General features: G+C 67.0%; 4 protein-coding genes across 4 annotated transcripts in view; 2 read left to right on the forward strand and 2 right to left on the reverse strand.

Annotated features, from left to right (window-relative positions):
- Window positions 1-1,058, reverse strand: part of EMIHUDRAFT_219812 (hypothetical protein) — a gene marked incomplete at both ends in the record, with an annotated part of 2,185 nt that extends 1,127 nt beyond the window's left edge. The window contains 2 exons of the mRNA XM_005758127.1: window positions 519-711; window positions 898-1,058. Of these exons, the coding sequence (XP_005758184.1) occupies window positions 519-711; window positions 898-1,058 (354 nt within the window). The remainder of the gene's footprint in view (window positions 1-518; window positions 712-897) is intronic.
- Window positions 1,059-1,222: 164 nt separating this feature from the next.
- On the forward strand, window positions 1,223-3,313 carry EMIHUDRAFT_219813 (hypothetical protein; the record flags this gene model as incomplete). The annotated part of the gene is made up of 2 exons (XM_005758128.1): window positions 1,223-1,234; window positions 2,534-3,313. 2 exons carry the CDS (start codon window positions 1,223-1,225, stop codon window positions 3,311-3,313), a joined length of 792 nt encoding a protein of 263 aa, XP_005758185.1.
- Window positions 3,314-5,000: 1,687 nt separating this feature from the next.
- EMIHUDRAFT_219815 (hypothetical protein) lies at window positions 5,001-5,722 on the reverse strand (the record flags this gene model as incomplete). The annotated part of the gene is made up of 2 exons (XM_005758129.1): window positions 5,001-5,564; window positions 5,717-5,722. 2 exons carry the CDS (start codon window positions 5,720-5,722, stop codon window positions 5,001-5,003), a joined length of 570 nt encoding a protein of 189 aa, XP_005758186.1.
- Window positions 5,723-6,990: 1,268 nt separating this feature from the next.
- EMIHUDRAFT_219816 (hypothetical protein) lies at window positions 6,991-7,457 on the forward strand (the record flags this gene model as incomplete). The annotated part of the gene is made up of 2 exons (XM_005758130.1): window positions 6,991-7,226; window positions 7,394-7,457. The coding sequence occupies 2 exons, from the start codon at window positions 6,991-6,993 to the stop codon at window positions 7,455-7,457; spliced, it is 300 nt and encodes a 99-aa protein (XP_005758187.1).
- Window positions 7,458-10,495: the final 3,038 nt, after the last annotated feature.

Here is a 10,495-nt window from a genome sequence, read left to right on the forward strand (position 1 = left end):
TCCGAGCTCGTCGCGCAGTGCGGAGACCACCTGCAGGGAAGGGTCCGAGAAGGGTCCGAGAAGGGTCCGAGAAAGGTCCGAGAAGGGTCCGAGAAGGGTCCGAGAAGGGTCTAAAAGCTCGTCCGCAGTGTGCGGAGACCGGTGAGGGAGGAGGGGAGGAGGGAGGGGGTGCGGCCGTTCTCCTCGCCGCGCAGCCCAAAGGCGCTGGCACGTGAGGAGCAGCGAGCAGCGCGCGCAGGGCTGCGCGCGCGTCGACTGGCGGAGAGTGCGCGTGTGTCGAGGGCGCGGCGCGCCTGGCCGCCGCCAGACGCCGGCGCAACCTGCGCGGCGGTGCGGATGCTGCAGCCGACATCACCTCCGATGCCACTTCTGCTGCCGCTGCTGCCGCTGCTGCCGACGCTGCCGCTGCTGCCGCTGCCGACGCTGCCGCTGCTGCCGACGCTGAAGTCACTCAAGCAGCCGGCCTCGCCCACGCGCCCGCCCGCGCCGCCGCGCGGGGAGGAAGAGAGGGCGCGGACCCAGTCTCCGCCCGCCTCCACCCACGCGCCGTAGTAGCGGAGCAAGTCGTCGGACGGGGGCATCGACGCGAGCGCCCGCACCTCGGCGAGCGCCGCCGCGTCCACGTCCGCCGGCCAGGCGACCACCTTGATGGCAAACTCGTCTTGCGGCGCGGCGCGGCTGCGCGCGGCGACCACCACACCAAAGGCGCCCCTGCCCAGCACGCGGCCGGGCAGAAAGTCGCGGTGCAGACGCGGCAGCGACGGGGCGGAGGCCGAGGAGTCCGCGGGGGCGGGAGCAGGGTGCGCCGTGGCGGTGGCCACCCCGCAGAGCGGGGTGCGCGCGCCCAGCGAGGACGCGCCGCCGCCGCCGCCGCCGCCGCGCCGCCACCGCCGGTACTCTGCACGGAGGGCCATGTCTTGGCTGAGCGGTGAGTCGCTGCGGAGGCTGCTCGGCGCATGCGCTGCGGAAACGTGAGCGTTGTTGGCGAGGGTGCGGACGGCGATGCTGCCGACGACGCCGCTATTGGCGTACGCGCCGCGGTAGAAGGTGGAGCGCATGGCGAGATTCGGGCCGTCTGCCCCGACAGCCGCGGCCACAACCCAACAGCCGCCGCGCTTTTTCTTTTCTCGGTAGCCGGTGTGTGCGCGCGAGAGGGGAGGCAGAATTCTTTTCTCGATCCAAGGGGCGCTCGCGCTGCGCTGGGAGGTACTGGGAGGGAGAGATGGCGCAACGGGTCCCTATACAGATGATGCAAAGCCACGCGCCTCACGTCAACGCGGTCTTGCGAGGCAACGAATTGGCGGTGCGTTCGTGGCTTAAGGAAGGCGGGCGAGCGAACGCTAAGCACGAAAGGTACATTCTCGTGCAGAATGGCAAGGTGTACCTTCGTGTAAATGGCATTACGCTGCTGATGGATGCCGCACGGGAAGGTCACGAACGGGTAGCCACCTTGCTGTTGCAGCACGGCGCGGAGGTCAACGTGCAGGACAGCGCCGGCGGCACCGCGCTGATGTACACTGCCGGCAAAGGCCACGAGCGGTTGGTCGAGCTGCTGCTTCGGCACGGAGCTGAGGTCAACATGCAGGGCAACGAAGGCACTGCACTGATGGCCGCCGCCTTCTGCGGCGGCGAGAGGATGGTCGAGCTGCTGATTCGGCACGGGGCGGAGATCAACCTGCAGAACCTCAGCGGCCGCACCGCGCTGATGGCCGCCGCTCGCAGAGGCCACGAGCGGGTGATCGAGGTGCTGTTGAGGCGCGGCGCGGATGTCGACACGCAGGACAGCACAGGCCTCACCGCGCTGATGGGCGCCGCCGGCAAAGGCCACGAGCGGGTGGTGGAGCTGCTGCTTCGGCACGGAGCTGAGGTCGACACGCAGGACAGCACAGGCCTCACCGCGCTGATGGGCGCCGCCGGCAAAGGCCACGAGCGGGTGGTGGAGTTGCTGCTTCGGCACGGAGCTGAGGTCAACATGCAGGACAACACAGGTGGCACTACTGCACTGACGTGCGCCGCCTCGAACGGCCGCCCCGCCGTCGTGCGGCGCTTGCTGCTAGCTGGCGCGCATATGAAGGCACTTTCTACGGACGGCAAGTCCGCGCTGCAGTGTGCCAAGGATGAGGCGTCCAAGCTGGCTTCTCCCGACGGCGACCACGCTGGGTGTGTGCGCGCTCTCGAGGCGGCGGAGAAGGCGGCGGAGAAGGCGCTCGAGGCCAAGGGGCGGCGCGAGCAACGCGAGCGGGAGGAGGCGGTGGCGGTGCGCGAGCGCGAGCAGGCGGCAAGCAAGCGAGAAGCAGAGCGAGCGGCGGACGAGGCGCGGCGGGCGGCGGCTGCGGCGGCGCTCGAGGAGGAGAAGCGAGCGATTGCGGCGGAGGCGGAGGCGAAGCTGGCCGCTGAGCGCGCGGCAGCAGAGGTGACGCTGCGGGCGAGGGAGGCGGAGAGGCGAGCAGCAGAGGAGGCGCAGCTTGCGGCGCAGCGGGCGGCGGCGGCGGCTCGCAACGCGGCTAAAGCGAAGACGGAGCGGCGCGAGAAGGAGGCTGCGGACAGGAGGGCGGAGGAGGAGAAGGCGAGGCAGCGCGCAAAGGCCGTGGAGGCATCGGCTGCCAGGAAGGCGGCCAAGGAGAAGAACAATAAGGCCAAGAAGGCGCCGTCCGCCTTCAAGCTCGAGGAGGAGCGGAGGGCGAAGGCTGCGGCAGAGCTTCGCGAGCAGGAGGAGAGGGCGGCGCGGCTGGCTGCTGAGCAGGAGGCGGCGAGGCGATCTGAGCGCGAGGTGGCAGAGCGAGCGGGTGCGGCGGAGCGGGCGGCGTTGCGAGAGGCTGCGGAGCTGGCAGAGGCGCTGCGCCGGTCAGAGGTGGATGCGGAGGAAGAGGCGCTGGCGCGTCGGGTGTCGCGGTGCGAGGAGGTGGTGAGCAGCGAGTCGACCGGCGGCGGCGGGGACTTGCAGCGGCGTGTCGATTGGCTGGAGGCGAGCCTCGGCGCGGCGGCCGAGGGTGGCCTTGAGGAGCGGGTCAGCGCCATCGAGCGCTTGATCGGGCCGGAGGCGGGAGAGGCGGCGGAGCAGCCTCTGCCAGTCACTGAGCCGCTTGCTGCCGTCTCACTAGCGGACGCCGGCCTCGACACGGGGCGGCCGGCTGCCCCCGAGTCCACCATGGGAGGCGAGACGTCGTGCATCATATGCTTCGAGCGGCCGAAGTCTCACCTCGCGGTGCCGTGCAGCCACTTGTGCGCTTGCGGTCCATGCTCCGGGCTGATGCTCGAGTGTCCGTATTGCCGCGAGCCAGTGATGATGTGGCTCGCCCCGCGCCCTGTGTAATTTAGCTCGATGCACTAAAATGAGCTTGTGTTTCTTCCCCCAGGTTTTTCCGGGATTTTTCTTTTTCCAAAAGCAGGCAGGAAGTTTGCGAGAGGTTTGGACCGCGCCCGCGAGCCAGCCTCGAGGAGCCACGGAGCCAGCCCGCAGCCGGCAGCCGCCAGCGCTTGCGCGACGCCGAACGAACGACCCCCTTGCCTTTTTTTCTTAGTTCGAACGGAGTCCTCACACCTCAGAAGACAGAAGTGTCACAACGCTGGCCGCCGCAGCGCGGCTTCGATCTCCTCACGCACACTCACAGGAAGCCGGACGACGGGCGCCAGCAGCCGAGTGAGTCGGTGAGCGACGAGTTGGGCACGTACTGCCACGGGCACTCGAAGAGGCGGTGCGCGTAAAAGTGCTGGCAGAGCGGCTTCCCTCCGGAGCAGGCGGACATCGCTTCCAGGGAGGGGGGCGCCCTTCTCTGCACGCCCCACCCCCCCCCTAGCATGTGGTGAAGGCGCTGGGGGGGTCGGGACCCCCCCCCTAGCATGTGGTGAAGCCTCTGGGGGGGTCGGACCCCCCCCCCTAGCATGTGGTGAGGGGGCTGCCGCCGGTGCACCAGAGTCAGGCCCAGGGCCAGCAGCCTGTGCAGAAGAAGCAGAGCGCAGCGTGCGAGAAGGTCGAGCGGCTGGCGCCGAAGAGGAGCGGCGGCGCTGGCCTTGCTGTGCCGCTCCGGCGTCCGCCACATTAAGGCCCGCAGAAGAAGGAAAGGGATCGAGCTGGACAAAGGCGTGATCCACATTGAGGTCCCGGAAAGTGCATGTCAGAGCATAGCCTTTGAGATGCGCCAAGGCCTCATGCCAGCGAGAGAACGGCTTGCAGAAGAATGCCTCGCTATCGGCCATCTCATTGAAGAATTGCTCCATCCACACAGGGTTGAATCCCTCCGTCCAGAGATCAAACGAACGAATGTGCTCGCCTGCGCCAGAGATACCAGCCAAATGGAGGCAGAGTCCCTCCAGAACGTAGAGTGGAACGAGGTAAGCGTTGGAGTCGCTCCTGTCGTCTCCACCAGGGATCACGTGACGCATGCACACCACAAAGGGGTGGTTGGCAGGCTCCACCTTAAGCATGATCTCTGCCCTGCGAATGCCGGTGTAGCCGTCGGGGCACGGCCTGACAAGACTGATGGACAACTGCGTTGAGCCACGCGACCCCCCGTCGCTCATCGTGCCTCGCCCGAGTGGTGTAGTCCCGCACACACAAAATTCACTCACACGTTGGCGAGGGACCGCTCAGCACGATGGTAGAAGGGGCACAACGAGTCGGTCCACCAACGTTTGTGGCGGTCGGTAGAGCGGACCACAAACAAGTAACGCTCATTAGTAGAAACTTACGGGAGTTTACTTGGAGACCCCGCCCGGCGGCAATCGCAAGATCACCTCGTGCTCGTTGAGGATAGCCGCCGTAGGCCCAGCCCGTTGATCGCCGTGGACCACCTCCGGCGGTCAAGGCAACTTTATCTAGAGCCTGCTCTAGAAACCATCCTGTCAGAACATCTGTGGGAGCTCCACAAACCAGGTTAGAACCTTTACGACGTCTCTCGCATAAAAGAATTGTGATTCGCTCCCGGCAAGCCTCCGTTTCCCCCTTTATCGATCTACCCGCTAATTGCAACGACGCGTTCGCCTCGACACGATGTCATCTCCTACACGAGGCGCTGCAGCATCCACATCATCACCGGCTCGCGGCAGTACGGGCAGTCGCGCATCCGATCCGCGCAAGCGCCGCACGCGCACTGGTGCCCACATGGCACGGCGATGTGCGTCTTCGGCCTGGTAAAACACACGATGCATGTGGTCTCGCCGCCGAGGGTGGACTCAGGAACAACCGCCCGGCCAGTGTCGAAGTCGGCGTTGGCGAGCGAGACGGTCGCCACCGCTGGCTGGGGCTCTCCCGACACCGCATCGTCGGAGACGGAGTCGGAGCTCGGGTCCTCGGGTCCGATCGAGTCCTCATCGGGGGCCGCGGCAGCAAGCTGCGACGGCGACTCCGATGGCGGCGCAAAGGACTCGGCGAGGTCGGCCGGAGCAGCGGCGCCAACCTCCGGTGATGGCTCCTCTAGTGCCTGTCCCTCTGGCACTACACTCAGCCTCGCCGTCGCCTCGCCGAGGCAGCGGACAGGCACTCCCGCCTCCTTCTCCGCCTCGGGCGCCGCCACCTCTGCATCCACCTCTGCCAAGTCCGCCTCACCCGCCGCCTCGCCGTGCGCCTGCGACGACCCTGCCCTGCCCTTCCCCTTTTTCTTCTTCTTCTTTCCCTTCTTGCTTTCCTTCTTCTTGTCTTCCGCCTCCTTCTCCGCCTCGAGCTCCGCCAGAAGCGCGTCGCCTAGGCACAACCAGGTGTGTGATGACAAAGCCCAACCTCCATGTCCGCCAAAAGGCGTCTCGCCTCGCCGCTTCGCCTCCGTCTCCTTCGCCGCCCTCGCCGCCCTTGCTTGCTCCTCGATCAGCTTTGCGCACTCGGTGTGGCCTGCCTGCCTCGCATACTGCAGCGCCGTCTTGCCCCTCGCGTCGCACAGCTCCAGGTCCGCACCGCGCTGCAGAAACGTCTCGACCAGACGCTCATGGCCGTTGCCGGCGGCAAGCATCAGCATCGTGGTGTCGTCCACGCCGTCACACAGGAACGTTGCGTCCATCTGGCCGCCGCTGTCGACCCAAGCCTCAACCGTCGCCTCCCTGCCTCGCTCGGCCGCCCTCCAGACCTCCTCGGGGACCTTACACTCCAACATCCCCTCTGCCGCGTGCACGTCCCGGGGCAGCACCTTGTGGCCTCCTTGCGGCCTGAAGGCCTTCACGCACTCGGCGTGTCCCCTCCGGTGTGCGATCTCCATCGCGGTCAGCCCGCTCTCATTGCGCAGCCGAGTGTTTGCCCCGCCCCGCAGCAATTTGCGCACGATCGCAGCCTCGCCGAAGTAGGCGGCCGCCATGAGCGCAGTCATTCCGTTGCTCGCCCGCGCGTCCAGGGATGCGCCATGCTCCAGGAGCAGGTCGACCATGCCGGGCTGGCCAAAGTTGGAGGCGGCCATTAGCAGCGTCAGCCCGGCAACCGGGCCTTGGGTGAAGGCTGCGCTCGGGTCGCCGCCGTCAGCGAGATAGGCCCGCGCCGCCGCCTCGTTGCCTCTCTGGACCGCCTGCAGGATAGCATCGCGCGCCGGCGCCATTGTTCGCGGGGATGGAACCCTAGCCCGCTTGGAGCAGAGGAAGGTGAACTGCGCGCGCAGCACCGCGAGCAGAGGAGGTGAACCCCAACGCCAGCGCTCACTCAGAAAGAATTTTACAACAAAACTCCCGAGACGTAGGTCTGAAGATACGCTGCCTCTTTGCGCCGCTCGCTCGCGGCGGCAGGAGACATGGCCGCCGATGCGGCTCGCACTCGCTCGGCGGGCCTCCGTCCCACAGCCGCCCAGGCGTGCCAGGGGTCGGCCTGGCGCTGCGCTGCTCGCACGCTGCACTGCACAAAGCTGCGACAACAAGGGGAGGCTCCTGAGCTTCAGTGTTGAGCAGTACAGCTGCGGGCGCTCGTGGGCGGCTGTGCAGTGGTGAGAGTGCCTGTTTGGAGGCGAGCTGGCGCTGCGCCAGGGTGCGCAGCATGCTCCCTTGCTCTGTCCTGAGGCATGCTGGTTGGCGCCCAGCACAATGCCCTGGATGCATTGCTCCACGCCGTGCTGGCTGGTGCAGTACTGCCAATGCGCCGACTGGCGCGCAGGGTGCGCGTCGCCGCGCGTGGCACGGGAGGCGCGAGAGGCGCGGCTGTCGGTCAACCCCGCGGCGCATGGGCGCCGCGGAAGCTGCTCGACAGGCTGCGGGCATCGCTGCGGCAAAAAGCGCCCGCCCTCTGCTTTGCTTTCGCCCGCGTTTTACGACAACTTTCGGTTTATCATAGCCGCCGAACTTTACCTCGCTGTTTCTTTATAGGCGTCTCGCAGCTGCGTATTCTCGTATTATCTTCGAGTAGTTGCGTGGGGGCGGTATGTATTCTCGTATCAGTAGTTAGTGCCGTGTCCACTAGCTCCGAGTAGAGGGGGCGCTCCGCTGCTAGGGGAAACCTGGAGCGCGGACTAACCCTCGGAGAGTATTCTTTAGCTCCCGAGTTCATTTTATAAGAAAGAAAAAAAGACGCGCACTATTTTTTCTTTTTTCGAGCGGTGCAGAGCGGCTACCGACATGACAGTAGGTAGGTAGGTAGTAAGGTGAAGAACAGCCAGGCTCGGACTGGACACCAACGCGGTATGGGTGGACGCTAGACAGATGATGACGACACGCACGAGCGACACACAGACACAAACAAGCTCACAAGACACACAGCCAGCTGGCTGCCACACACCCTGAGTCGGCGTACACATAACTCATGACAGTTGGCGACGAGAGAGAGAGAGAGAGAATTCTTGATACGAAACCACGACGACACACACCAGTCGACTCGCATCGGTTGCCTCCATGAACGGCGGAGCTATTCTCGCGCCCACACCACACCTGGCTCCAACGTGGACACGCCCATAGCTGGGGACACTACTAGGTCACGCATGGCATCACAGAAGTTTTATCTCTGGGCCCCGAAAGGCATCTCTAGCAGTGTCGTTACACATGCTCCCTCCCCTTCTGGGCGCATGCGCCTCACGTCTCGCCAGAGCATAAGCCCTTGGCGTGTGGCGAGACGAGTTTTTCGCCATGCAGCGAGCAGCAACCCGCCCGCCGCAAACAGCCGGAGGCATCGCCACGGCACTGACTGCGCCGCGCTCCCGCACCCGTCGACGAAGCTCCCCCCGCGGAAGACCGCGCGTAGCTACGCCTTGACGATCGAGATGAGCGCGCTCGAGGCTCGCCCACCTACTGCCCCTGAGAGTTGGTTATGAGTGGGCTCGGCTCCCCCCCTTGGGATCGAAGCTTCCACGACCTCACACCCAACACCACAGGTGGGATCAGAGAGAGACTCCGCACCGGACACCGCCCGGGCACAGACTCCCTACCCATCGGATCGCACAGGGCCCCCTCGGAGCAGCCCACACACAATCACGCATCGGCAGAATTAGTGCCTGAGTCAGGCAGACAGCAGACAAGGATGAGAGAGGAGAGAGAGAGAGAGAGGAGAGAGGAGAGGGTGAGGGTGTGTGCACACGTGTGGAGAGGGAGTGTGTCTGTGGTGGGCTGTAGTCGTACTACGTGGTTAGAACCACGCGCCCCTCAGGAGCTTAAGGTAGAGCTGAGCGTCCAAGACGCCTCGGTGCCTCCCACCGGCGTGAAGACCATCCGGATCTATCTGCCGCGCCCTCCGTACGCAGCAGTCCCCGCGATGGCCCACGGTCCTCCGTCGCCTGGTTGAACCCCCTGCCTCCCGGTTGACCCCCCGGTCCCCGTACACGACCATGAAATAAACTCAAAGTCCACCACAGCCTCCAGCCTCCACCTCCACCTTCGAGCCACGATCGCTGCCGCCCGCGACGCCGCCCGCCGCGTCAGATAGCCGCGACGCGCGCATCGAGTCGCGTCGGAGAGCCGCGCCGCACCAGCAGCAGCATCTGCACCACCAGCAGCAGCAGCAGCACCACCACCACCACCCGAGAGAGAAGCGCACCTGCCCGACGCCGCCCGCCGCGTCAGACGCTCGCGACGCGCGCGTCGAGCCCAGTCGCACAGCCGCGCCGCGCCAGCAGCAGCATCGGCACCAGCAGCAGCAGCACCACCACCACCAGCAGCAACAGAGACAGTCAGTGCAGGCGCAGAGGCGCTCGCAGAGCGGCGCTCAGCGCCGCGCACGCCACCCTGCGGACCGTCGGACGAGCGCACCGTACGTCGGCGGCGAGCCGCGTCGCCAGCCGTCTCGCGAGAGAGCGGCGCCGCCGCGTGCGCGCAGCAGCCGCCGCGGCAGAGGCGAGCCGCGGCGACGTCCGCACTAACGGATAACGGCCATTCTCTCTCTCTCTCTCTCTCTCTCTCTCTCTCTCTCTCAGTTGGCGACGGTCTATGATTCATTGTTTTTTCCTTTTTTTCCAAAATCCCGCCACCTCCAACCGCGAAGTCCAGCCTGGAAGGCGGTCGACCTGTTCGTCATGCCCCAGTCTTTCGCCACCGCGGCCGGCGTGCTGGCCGCCGAGCGGTCCTACGCCACCGGCGGCGCGGCGGGTATGCGCAGGGCCATCCGCTCCGCTCCGCTGCCGAGCCGCGAGCCGCCGGTGTCCGAGTCCTCCTCCATCGACTGGAGCGCGGTGCAGTGGTCGCAGGAGGAGCAGGAGGCGCGGCGGCGGCAGGTGGCGGCGGCGCGGCCGGCCGTCGCAGCGGCCAACAGCCGTCGCGGCGCCGCCCAGCTCGCAGCAGCCGCCGCAGCATCGCCGAGGCCGCGGCAGCAGAACTCCTTCCTCGCTTCGGGGTGGAAGGGGGTGGGCGCGCCGCCGCCGCCGCCGCGTACCGCCGCCGGCCTCGCGCCTCCGGGCCCTTCGGAGGCGGACGTGCGCCGTGGCGCTATGGCTGCAAAGGCGCGCCGGCAACCTCCGCCGCGGGCGAGCGGCGGCGCAGGCGGCGGCGGTGGAGGAGGGAGCGGCGCGGGCGGCGGCGGTGGAGGAAACGGTGCGGGCGGCGGCGCCAGACCTGTCGGCGGCGGCCGCGGAGGCGGCGGAGGCGCCGCCAGCCGCGGCTGCGGCGGCAGCGGCGGTGTCAGTGGCGGCGGTGTCAGTGGCGGCGGCGGCGGCGGCGGCGGCAGCGTCGGGAGCCACGATGGCCGTTCCTCGGCGCCGTCGAGCCGAGCGGAGGCGGACGCGCTGCAGTGGCAGGGAGGGTGTGAACAGCGTCTCTTCACACCTACTGCTGTGAACAGGCGGACGCGCTGCAGTGGCAGGCGGCACAGCTCGCGCTGGCTCGCGAGGTGCGGGAGATACGGGGAGATGCGGGGAGATTTGGGGAGATGCGGGGAGGTGTGGGGAGATGTGGGGAGGTGTGGGGAGATGTGGGGAGATGTGGGGAGGCGTGGGGAGATGTGGGGAGGTGTGGGGAGGCGTGGGGAGATGCGGGGAGATGCGGGGAGATACGGGGAGGTGTGGGGAGATACGGGGAGGTGTGGGGAGATACGGGGAGATGTGGGGAGATACGGGGAGGTGTGGGGAGGTGTGGGGAGGTGCGGGGAGGTGTGGGGAGATCAGAGACCGAGAGA

Source organism: Emiliania huxleyi, assembly GCF_000372725.1.
Source record: "Emiliania huxleyi CCMP1516 unplaced genomic scaffold EMIHUscaffold_88, whole genome shotgun sequence".
Lineage (NCBI taxonomy): Eukaryota > Haptophyta > Isochrysidales > Noelaerhabdaceae > Emiliania > Emiliania huxleyi.